Source organism: Nannospalax galili, unplaced genomic scaffold (genome assembly GCF_000622305.1).
Source record: "Nannospalax galili isolate Female #2095 unplaced genomic scaffold, S.galili_v1.0 scaffold1353, whole genome shotgun sequence".
Lineage (NCBI taxonomy): Eukaryota > Metazoa > Chordata > Mammalia > Rodentia > Spalacidae > Nannospalax > Nannospalax galili.
In genome coordinates, this window is record NW_008333501.1 from 727473 (window position 1) to 739534 (window position 12062).

General features: G+C 43.5%; 1 protein-coding gene across 6 annotated transcripts in view; it reads left to right on the top strand.

Annotated features, from left to right (window-relative positions):
- Positions 1–12062, top strand: part of Tent4b (terminal nucleotidyltransferase 4B) — an 81447-nt gene that overhangs the window by 62083 nt on the left and 7302 nt on the right. For all 6 annotated transcript variants that reach the window (XM_029561207.1, XM_029561204.1, XM_008828305.1 and 3 more), the window contains 4 exons: positions 1396–1519; positions 4529–4575; positions 5818–5938; positions 8375–8482. In XM_029561207.1, the coding sequence (XP_029417067.1) occupies positions 1396–1519; positions 4529–4575; positions 5818–5938; positions 8375–8482 (400 nt within the window). The remainder of the gene's footprint in view (positions 1–1395; positions 1520–4528; positions 4576–5817; positions 5939–8374; positions 8483–12062) is intronic.

A 12062-nucleotide genomic window follows, 5' to 3' on the forward strand; every position in this document is an offset into this window, starting at 1 on the left:
ACTCCAGTTCCAGGGGAATCCAAAGCCCTCTTCTGATCTCCACGGCATTGCACGACACAGGTGCACTCACATACATGCAGGCAATACACTCATACACATTAAAAAAAATTTAAATTTAACAAAAGCTTCAAAAGAGGCAGAAATAACATTGCTGAGTTCATCACACTTTTAAAGTGATCAGTGTTCTATGAAGTAAAACTTGCAGTCAGTGAAAGTTGGGACTTTTTTCCTTCCTCAGAACCATTTTTGGTTCCTTAGTGTTTGCATCTTCCTGCTCTGGAACCAAATGGGCCTTGCAGTTGCAGCCCCCAAAACTCCCAGGCTCCCAGGGAAAGCTGAGTAAGCCACTTCTCTAGGTGTCCCTTGACCAAGTCTCCTGGGTCTCAGGGACTTGGAAGCAAAGAGTGCTCTTTTTATGGCTTCTGCTGTACAGCATGAACTCAGTTCTGCCCACCAGCCCACTTTGTTTGGTCCTACCCAGTACTTCCTTCCTGGAAGGTCTCGGTCCTGCTCCTTCCTCTCCTACCTGACCCCTAGGTCTTCATTCATTCATGATCTGTCCTGTTCTAGGCTGGCTCTTTGCTCATCCTGTGAGGCTGCTGCCAGTTTCATCTTGAAACACTGTTAGGATCAGTGTCTCCCTAACCCTCCCTGTCGCTGCAGTGGAAAGCTAGACTTAACTTCCCTTCCCTTCTTTCTCTTTTCCTTCCCCTCCATCTCCTCTTTCCTTTTCTCTTTCCCCTCTTAGTTCCTTGTTTCCTTCCTTTCTCTTTTCCTGTGTTGGGGATGAGCCCAGCACATTGAACAGGCACATACTCTGCCACTGCACCACGCCTCAGCCCAGCCTGAACTTCGAAGCCTGCCTTCCTGATCTGTCATTGTCCATGGCCTGCCTCCCCTCCAGGTGCACCTTTATCTTCCCTTCCAAATGTACCTCTATCTGCCTGTGCCTGTGCAGTTGGCTTCTGCCTTGCACATGGCAGCCTCTTGAAGCTTCTGGAAGCCACAGCTCTTCCACAGAGCTCTTGTCCAACAGCCATTCTTTTCAGAACACTGTTGGTGTCCACTGGCCAACTCATTCATGTGACACTTCATTCATCAAGCAAATGCTGTGGATACTCAGGAAGCCGGCCTCTGGGCTCAGGGCTTCGTGCTTTGTGTGGCCTGCCCTGCAAAAAACAAAACAACAGAAAACCCATGGGTGGTCAAGTAGTGATCTGCACAGGGAATTCTTTACTCATTTGACTTTTTGATTAAATTCTATACATTACCATTTTACAGTAAAAATCTGTGAATTAAGTTCATCAGCCGAATCATAAGACAGAGTAGATAAGAAACTGCTTTCTTATTAGATTGGCCCTACTCACATTAGCTTTTCTGCTTTTTTTTCTTCAGTCTGCATGAAGAAATCAGTGATTTTTATGAGTACATGTCTCCCAGACCTGAGGAGGAAAAGATGCGGATGGAGGTGGTGAACAGGATCGAGAGTGTGATTAAGGAGCTCTGGCCCAGTGCTGATGTGAGTACCTATTCTGGGAACTGGGGCACCAGGCAAAGCCCAGCCCACAGAATTGGGACTTGCCTGTTGATGTCTTGTGTAGAAACCTCACCCACAGTGTAAGTGCTTTTGGAGAGTTATAGTCTAATTCCCACCCCCACCCCCGGTCTTTTGAGACAGAGTCTCCCTATAGCCCCAGCTGGCCTAGAACTCACTATGTAGACCAGGCTGACCTGGAACTCACAGAGATCCACCTGCCTCTGCCTCCCGAGTGCTAGGACGAAAGGTGTGTACCACCACACCCAGCTTTGGAAAAAAAAAAAAAAATGTAGACAACTGGGCATACAGTCTGCATCGTGAGTTCAGGCCAGCTGTGGCTATAGGGAGATCCTGGTCTCAAAAAGATTTTTTTAAAAAGGGGGGCTGGATTGTTAAGAACACTGGCTGTTCTTGCAGAAAACCAGGTTTGAATCCCAGCACCACATGGCAGCTAACAACTGTCCGTAACTCCAGTTCCAGGGGATCTGACAGCCTCTTCTGTCCTCCATGGGCATTTCACAATGTGGGTGCATGTACCTACATGCAGGCAATACATGCATACATATAAAATAAAATAATTAAAATAAATAAAAAATAAAAAAGACAGGGTATTGCTACATAGCCCTGCCTATTCTGGTCCTAGAATTTGCTGTGTAGACCAGGCAGGCACTGAACTCACAAGAGATAGCCTATCTCTGGCTCCCAGACATGTACCACGCCTGGCTTTGGTCAAATTACATTTTAAAGGCAAATAATTTTCTGCAGCCTTTAGAACTTGGGGTTTGGTAATTATATCCATCCATTCAGATGCCTTAGAACTTTTGTCCAGTGTTAAGGAGCACCCACTAAAGGTTAACTAAATTTCAGAATCATTAATATAAAGAAAAGGTAAATCAAACCTCATTGTGGTAGTCTGTTACTGAATGAGATTTATCAAAACCCTATCATTGATCTTTTTAATTTTTTTATTCTATTCTATTTTATTATATTATGCTATTTTATTATTTTATTTTTTGGTCTTCTTGAGACAGGGTCTCCCTGTAGCCCCAGCTCACCTGGAACTCACTATGTAGACCAGGCTGGCCTCAAACTCACAGAGATCTGCCTGCCTCTGCCTCCCAAGTCCTGGGATTAAAGGCGTGCGCCATGATGCCCGGCTTTTTAAATTTTTAAAAATACTTTATTTTTATTTTATGTGTATGAGTGTATTGCATGTATGTGAGTAAACCCATGTTGTGCAATACCTCGGAGGTCAGAAGAGGGCTTCAGATTCCCCTGGAACTGAAGTTAAGGACGGTTTGTAGCCGCCATGTAGGTGCTGGGAATCGAACCCGGGTCCTCTGCAAGAGCAGTCAGTGCTCTTAATCGCTGAGCCATCTCTCCAGCTCCCCATTGATCTTTAAAAAAAATAATTTTATTTTTATGTATGAGTGTATTGCCTGCATGTTAGTAAGTGTACCCATGTCATGCAGTACCCATGGATGTCACATTCCCTGGAACTGGAGTTGGGATGGTTGTTTGCTGCCATGTGGTGCTGGGAATTGAACCCGGGTCCTCTGCAAGAGCAGCCAGTGCTCATTACTGAGCATCTCTCCAGTCCCATCACTGTTCTTATTCTAACCTGTCAGTGTAAACATTGCAATTGCTCATAGCGCAAGGATTTTCTGCTTGGAGTCTCAGGCAAGTCTGTAACTTACTTTTGAAGCCACTGTTTTTCCTCTGGCCACCTTCTTGCTTCCCAGTGTATCCTCCACTCTGAACAAGTTTTTGCCTGCATCTCCATTTACTTGTGACTTTCAGTACTGGTGCTGATACTTTTTAGGATTCCTTTCCAGGTCTAGTCTATAATTCTGTACATTCAAAGAAGCATCATTACTTTGTATTGCATAACTTTTCTTTAGACTCAGCCCTCAAGTGGCATAGGGGAGACAGGAAGGGTTTTGTTCGTTTGGCAAAAGAAGGAAGCTCAATATTTGCCATAAACAAAGAATTTATAAAAGCCCTGAGTATTTCACTGAGCAGCATTTTGTTTTCTCTTGTGATCCATGCTGGGCTGATTTTGTTCCCTTGGGGCCGGTGGCCTTGCTGTGGCTTGTTGACATCTAGTGAGTAGGGATAGGCAGGCTGCTAAATGTGATGCAATGAACTAGACAGCCCCTACAGCAAGGAATGACCTACCCAGGCAGGTTGAGCTATCCTGGTCTTCTAACTTGACGTTCATGTTTCTGAGGTAGGCAATTTTAGGCTGTGGTTAGGTTCCCAGGCCTGGTTCACCAGAAAGAGTTAGCAGTCACACCATTTATCCTTTACTGGATTTACAGATGTATGTAAACATGCCTAAGTTCCACTATGTTCACTGGGCCAAGATGGAGTTTGTTTTGGTTTATTGCACGGCAGAATCTTATAAAGACAGTGTCCTGTATTCTTTGTTGAGGTATCCTGTAGGCAGTGCTTTTTCTGCAACTGAGATATCCTGAATCCATGAGAAAAAGCCTACTCAGAGAACAAAAATTAAGGGTTTGTGATTGTGTTTGTAAAGGGGAATATTAGTTTCCTGAACATAACTTTAGAAACTTCTCTATTTTAAATAAATTTTTTTTCATTTACTGTTGTGTTTATGTAAGATGTATATGTGTAGCTGTGGGTTTAGAGGTCAGATGACAACTTTATGGAGTAAGTTCTCTCCTTCCACCTTTACATAGGCTCTGGAGATCAAACTCAGGTCATCAGACTTGCGTAGCAAGCATCTTTAACCACTGAGCCATCTTGCCATTCCTAAGTTCTCTATTGTAGATTGTATATTTCTGTGTTTGAATATGGTAAAATTATGTTTTGATCGGCTGCCTTTGAGACACAGCATTCCCACTTCAAGAAAGCATGGTATTGGGATGGCGTGAGGTGGCAATACTCTTGTAGTTCTAAAAACTACCAGTGGAGGGTAGCAAGAACATGCTTTTCTCTAAATTGGTGACTTATCTGTTTCTCTTTCAGGTCCAGATATTTGGAAGTTTTAAAACTGGCCTGTATTTACCTACTAGGTTAGTACACTTATGAAGCTTTGAAAGGGATTTATATGTGTTTTGGCTATCGAATGTGTCCAAATTAGAAACAAAACATACTTATAAATCCAATGTATTGACTTGTATTTTATTTGAGTTGTCTTAAAGTAGCTTATCACTCCTGATCATCTGTCTGGCTGAGATGTACAAGAGAGATCTGAGAGGGAATATGGAGCAGCGAAATCAGTTACTGACTGAGAATTAATTGCTTGCAGCAAAGTGCTTAACCCTGAGACTTAATGTGGACACAGGTGGCAGCCTCATGATGCACCTCTGATTATCATGTGCTGCTAGACATGCTGCATGGTTGGGAGGGCTCGCTCTTTATGAAGAGCCTCATGCATTCTGCCATGCCCTCAGCATCCCACCACAGAACTTAACTCAGAGGAGGACCTTGACTGTTTTAGGACTTTTGTTCCATCCCATCACCCTCTAATGAGGACTTGCTTGATCCACAGCTTAGGAAGACCCCTTTTGAGGATGGTCCCTGCAGATGTGTGGGCTCTCTTCCCTCAAAGCATGTTAAAGTAGTTGGATCCTACCCATCTTCGTTCTTCCCAGGGCTATCTTTGGCCTCCTAAACCCATAAAATATTCAAGTTCATTAATGTTTTTCCTTATTTAGGTTCCAAGCTTCAGTAAGACCTTAAAAAAATCACTCTTTAGAAAAACTACAAATAGAATAGTCATCATAGTTTAGATATGGAAAAGACACAAAAACAATGAGAGTGAAACCTCAGTCCCACCTTGTCCATGGCTCTCCTGTGTAGACCAGCCCTTGTACCAGTCTCTCATTTGTCCTTCACAGAGGCCTGTGTGTACACAGGTGGGAGCAGGCTGGGCACTCTTGGATTTTATAGCTTAATACTTTTTTCTAAGTCACAATCTCATCAGTGGCACAGAAACCACAAGACTTAATGAAAAGGAAGCATTCATGATATTAGTATGTTAGCAGTTTTATTTCTTGCAGAATCATACTACTCCCTGGGGCCTTGAGTTTTGTGAAATAACTGAGAGAATAAGGTTGCTAAAATCAACACCCTCTACTTCCCCTGCTACCACTTCCTCTCTGAAACCCGTCACCATCAGCACATTGGTCTTCCAAGGCAAAGACGGAAATGGGTTCTCAGTGCACAAACTTGACATTGCTAAGTGTGGCTGTCAGCTAAAAGGAGGACTGTTTCATGCTTCTTCAGACCTTCCCTATGTTCTCTGCATGCAGTGACATCGATCTTGTGGTGTTTGGGAAGTGGGAGAATCTACCCCTCTGGACCCTGGAAGAAGCACTTCGGAAACACAAAGTCGCCGACGAGGATTCAGTGAAAGTTCTAGACAAAGCAACAGTAAGTTCTTAGCCTTGTGTCTTTACAAGCCTTGTTATTTACACATGAAACTTAGACTTTAATTTTGGTTAGCTTAGGTGGATTGTGAATCAGTGAGTCTCTTTGCCCTGGCTATGCATTTCTTTAAGAAATAATGGCCAATTATTTCATGCATAATATGTAAATAAAAATAAGAGATTTTGGGCTGGATGTGGTGGCATGTGCTTTTAAAATCTCATCACTTAGGAAGCAGAAGCAGGCACAGTTTGAGGCCATCCTGGTCTACATAGGGAATTCCACACCAAACAAATAAGACAAAATGCACCCAAAACAAAAATTATGTACTTCTAGCAGGGCGTGTTGGTGCACGCCTTTAATTCTGGCACTCGGGAGGCAGAGGCAGGTGGATCTCTGTGAGTTCAAGGCCAGCCTGGTCTACATAGTGAGTTCAGGACAGCTGGAGCTACAGGAAGACCCTGTCTCAAAAAGACCAAAAAAAAAAAGTACTTCTATTAAAGTAGCTTATAGTTGCACAAAAGATGTTGTTCTCTTTTAGTTTTTATTTGAGATTTTGTAAATCCAAGTTTATTTTTTTTAAAAGATTTTTATTGTGTGTCTCTGTCTTATGTATGCCATGTGTACGGGTGCCTGTGGAGGCCTGCCAGAAGACGGCATCTAGAGTCTTGGGAACTAGAGTTACAGGTGGTTAGAAGCCATCTGATATGGGTGTTGGGCACCAAACTCAGCAAGAGCTGAGCAGCAAGTGCTCTTAACTGCTGAGTTATCTTTCCGTCTCCTTAAGTCGTAGTCTAAGCATAGTTGAGGACTGGCTTTTTATATATATGTATAATTTTTTGAGAATTTCATCCATGAGTATTGTGTTTGCATTATTTCCAGCCCTCCTGTCCTTCTCCAACTCCTCCTATGAACCCCCTACTCTCACAATTTGATTATTATTACTATATATACACATACATACATTTATAAATATACATATACATACATATATATATAAAATGTACCGAGTCCATTTGGTGGTGCTTATGTGTACCTGTGTTTGGGTACTACTCACTTGGTTGTTTAAATAACCTCTCAGGGAGCTAGTCCCTGAAGAAAACTGATTCTCCCTCCCTCAGCATCTGTTGATTGCTGTAGCTCTTCATCTTGAGGTGGGACCCCATGACATTCCCATCTTCCTTGGCATGTCACTGGTTTTCTCATTATGCAGATCTTGTTAGGCTCCCATACTGTGGTGATTTCATGGGTATAGCTTCCTTATCATATCCAGAATGCATCCACCTGCGAGTGTCCTGGCTGCACTAACTAGTAAAGAACTTTCATGAAAACTCAGTATAGAAATTTGTTCTTTGTCCCCTTTTTTTCCTTATGAAAAGCTATTAATTTGGAGACCCAATTCACATGGCAGATAGAGTGCTGAATTTACATCTTGATATCATATGTAAATCTTCATGTTTTAAAATTGTTCTATTTAAATTTTTAAATTACATTTAGTGTGTGTGTGTGTGTGTGTGTGTATGTGTGTGTTTTGTGATGGTCAGGACAACTTTCAGGAGGCAGTTCTCTCCTTCCACATACGCCTGTAGTCCCAGCACTTGGGAGGCAGAGGCAGGCAGATCTCTGTGAGTTCAAGGCCAGCCTGGTCTATATAGTGAGTTCCACAACAGCTGGGGCTATAGGGAGACCCTGCTTCAAAAAGACAAAAAACAAAACAAAAAAACCACTTTATTTGGGCTGGAGAGATTGCTCAGTGGTTAAGAACACTGGCTGTTCTTGCAGAAGACCTGGGTTTGAATCCCACCACCTACATGGCAGCTAACAACTGTCTGTAACTCCAGTTCCATGTGTATGCAGTGCCCACAGAGGCCAGAAGAGGGTGTTGGATCCCCTAGAACTGGAGTTACAGATGTATGTTATCTACTATGTGTGTGCTAGGAATAGAACCCAGGTCCTCTGAAAGAACAGCAAGACTGCTGAGCTGTCTCTTCAGGCCCCAACATTAATCATTCTTTCTCTTTTACTGAATTGGAAAGTGTTCGCCAAAGTATATAGAGTGTTGAGAAAGTATTTTGTCATGTGATTTCAAAATTCTGAATTAATGCTCCCGTATGCCAGTATCAACATAAACATCAAAACCTCATGCCTTAAATACATAAAATAAAGATAATAAATAATAAATTAAGACATAGGAAAGTTGTTTGGATACCCAAAGAAACAAAATTCTCAATTCATAGAAATTACAAAACATCGCATGGGTTAAATGCTAAGCGCATCGTGTACATCCTGTGTAGAGTGCAAATCAGCTGTGGTGCCTGGCCTCAGACAGCTGTTCTTATGTCCTCACAAGAAGATGGAGCTCTCTGACCTACTAAGCTTATGTCTCTGGTTTTGTCATTTAATATGAAGAGAAGATTTTATCTTCCTTTTCTTCTTTTTTAGGTACCGATTATTAAATTAACAGATTCTTTTACTGAAGTGAAAGTTGATATCAGCTTTAATGTCCAGAATGGCGTGAGAGCAGCGGACCTCATCAAAGACTTTACTAAGGTCAGAGCCTCGATAGGGTCTGTGCACTGAAACTGCTGAGGTGCGTGTTTGCCCTGAGTCCTAGCCGTGCTGTGTGTGGGTGTCCTTTGCTCAGCTGTTGTGTGTACATGCTACTGACAAGTGTTTCTTATTTTCTTTTCCTTTTTGGTCTTTTTGAGACAGGGTCTGGCCTGGAACTTACTATGTAGACCAGGCTGGCCTTGAACTCACAGAGTCCCAGTGCTGGGACTAAAGGCATGTGCCACACCCGGCAGATGTTTCTTGCTTTGTATGAACTTCTGTGCTTCCTCTGAATGGCCTTGAAGTGGGCAGCAGTTACAGTGGACTTCAGATAAGAATTGGAAGGAGGGGAAGTTAGGAAGATGTCTGAGAACCACCTCTGCTCTGCATCTTTAGGCTGAGCGACGTAAGGTCTGAGACGGTGTTCTGTGGTGATTCTTGGCTGTTTTTATCTCTAAATTCAGGTTAAGACCCTCCTGAGGGGCCTTTCTCTCCTACTCTCCATGTTCCTGAAGGCGGTGCCTGCAGGTGTCCTTCCTTTGTCTTGAGGCACTGTTTCTTGGTGGCCCTCTTGTTTCTGTTAGTTCTGTTTTCTTCCAAAAGAAAGCCAGGAGAGCTCACCGCCATTATCCTCAGAGCATTGTCTGTATCGAGGTGGCTGCTGCTTCCCTTGACGCGAAAAATGGTGACTGCTTTAGTTTGTGTATCTGTTCTGTGTAGGTTCACAGTTCTTGACTTCAGCAGTTCTCAAGTTCCTACCATCATTTCTTTTTCTTTTCTTTTGTTTCTTTTTTATTTTTGTTTTGAGGCAAGGTCTTGCTGTGTGATCACAAACTTGTGATCCTTTTGTTGTTTTTTTCTTCTTCTTCTTTTGAGATAGGGTCTCCCTGAAGCCCTGAAGCTGGCCTGGAACTTGCTATATCTAGACTAGGCTGGCCTCAATTTCAACAGAGATCCGCCTGTCTCTGCCTCCAGAGTGCTGTTATTAAGGGCAAGTGCCACCTTACCTGGCTTCGTTTGTGATCCTTTTTTCTGGGAGGAGGGCAGGGGGTCTTTTTGAATCAGGGTCTCCCTGTATCCCAAGTTGGCACGTAGTCTACCTGCTTCTGCCTCCCAAGTGCTGGTACTAATGGTGTGTGCCACCACTCCCTGCTACTTGTGATCCTTTTGACTCAGCTTCTATAGTGCTGAGGTCACAGATGTACCATAATGCCTCCCCTCCTGCCTTCCTTTCCTTCCTTTTTCCTTTCCCCGTTACGAATGCAAATGAATATAGGATGAAGAAAAAACATCTCTTTCTGCAGTGTTCCTTAAAAAGGAACTTGAAGTTTAAAATGGTATGTTAACCAAAGTAAGCACTAGCAAATGACATGAAGAGTGGTGGCTCTGCCAACCCTGGAGCATGTTCTGGGCCTGGCTCAGAGAGAGGTCTGGAGATGTGTGTGGACTCTGAAGCCCTACCCTGTTAAAGCATGGGAAGGAGAGAAGACCTTACAGTCACCCTCCTGGCACTGTTGCAGATTGAACTGCAGAGCCCTGTCACACAGTGGAACCTCCTGTGAGCAATTCCTACTGATTTAGTGCTTTAATGTTGAGGGGCCTTGACCCTTGTGCTATTTGTGTTGTGTGTTTACCAAGGGACTGTCCTGTGGTCATGGTCACACATGAGCATCATCAGATTGGATGGTTAGTGTTTCTGTCCACTGTGAGCACCAGCTACCATTATTTGTCACATGGAGAAACCCCTTCATTACTTCAAGCTTACTTTTAAAATTGTTTTATTTTTAATGCTTTATTATTTTTATTTTATGTGTATGAGTGTATTGTCTACATGTATGTAAGTGCACCCATGTTGTGCATCTGTTCTGTGTAGGTTCACAGTTCTTGACTTCAGCAGTTCTCAAGTTCCTACCATCATTTCTTTTTCTTTTCTTTTGTTTCTTTTTTATTTTTGTTTTGAGGCAAGGTCTTGCTGTGTGATCACAAACTTGTGATCCTTTTGTTGTTTTTTTCTTCTTCTTCTTTTGAGATAGGGTCTCCCTGAAGCCCTGAAGCTGGCCTGGAACTTGCTATATCTAGACTAGGCTGGCCTCAATTTCAACAGAGATCCGCCTGTCTCTGCCTCCAGAGTGCTGTTATTAAGGGCAAGTGCCACCTTACCTGGCTTCGTTTGTGATCCTTTTTTCTGGGAGGAGGGCAGGGGGTCTTTTTGAATCAGGGTCTCCCTGTATCCCAAGTTGGCACGTAGTCTACCTGCTTCTGCCTCCCAAGTGCTGGTACTAATGGTGTGTGCCACCACTCCCTGCTACTTGTGATCCTTTTGACTCAGCTTCTATAGTGCTGAGGTCACAGATGTACCATAATGCCTCCCCTCCTGCCTTCCTTTCCTTCCTTTTTCCTTTCCCCGTTACGAATGCAAATGAATATAGGATGAAGAAAAAACATCTCTTTCTGCAGTGTTCCTTAAAAAGGAACTTGAAGTTTAAAATGGTATGTTAACCAAAGTAAGCACTAGCAAATGACATGAAGAGTGGTGGCTCTGCCAACCCTGGAGCATGTTCTGGGCCTGGCTCAGAGAGAGGTCTGGAGATGTGTGTGGACTCTGAAGCCCTACCCTGTTAAAGCATGGGAAGGAGAGAAGACCTTACAGTCACCCTCCTGGCACTGTTGCAGATTGAACTGCAGAGCCCTGTCACACAGTGGAACCTCCTGTGAGCAATTCCTACTGATTTAGTGCTTTAATGTTGAGGGGCCTTGACCCTTGTGCTATTTGTGTTGTGTGTTTACCAAGGGACTTTCCTGTGGTCATGGTCACACATGAGCATCATCAGATTGGATGGTTAGTGTTTCTGTCCACTGTGAGCACCAGCTACCATTATTTGTCACATGGAGAAACCCCTTCATTACTTCAAGCTTACTTTTAAAATTGTTTTATTTTTAATGCTTTATTATTTTTATTTTATGTGTATGAGTGTATTGTCTACATGTATGTAAGTGCACCCATGTTGTGCATTGTCCATGGAGGTGACAAGACAGTGTTGAATCCCTTGGAACTGGAGTTAGGGTAGGCTGTTAGCTGCCATGTGGGTGTTAGGAACCCAACCCAGGTCCTCTGCAAGAGCAGGTAGTGAGTGCCCTTAACTACTGAGTCATCTCTCCAGCCCAAGCTTACTTTTAAAAATGTAGCTCATTTTAGGCCAGGCATGGTGACTCACATCTTTAATCCCAGCACTTGGGAGGCAGAGGCAAGTGGGTCTCAGTGAGTTTGAGGCCAGCCTGGTCTACATAGTGAGTTCCAGGCCAGCTGGGACTACAGGGAGACTCTCTATTCCCCCAAGCCAGGCATGGTGGCGCACGCCTTTAATCCCAGCACTCCCCAGCCTGGTCTGCATAGTGAATTCCAGGACAGCTGGGGCTACAGGGAGACCCTGTCTCAAAAAGACAACCCCCCCTAAATATAGATACATATATGTAAAAATAAAAAATTGAAGCTGGGCGTGGTGGCGCATGCCTTTAATCCCAGCACTTGGGAGTCAGAGTCAGGTGGATCTCTGTGAGTTCAAGGCCAGCCTGGTCTACA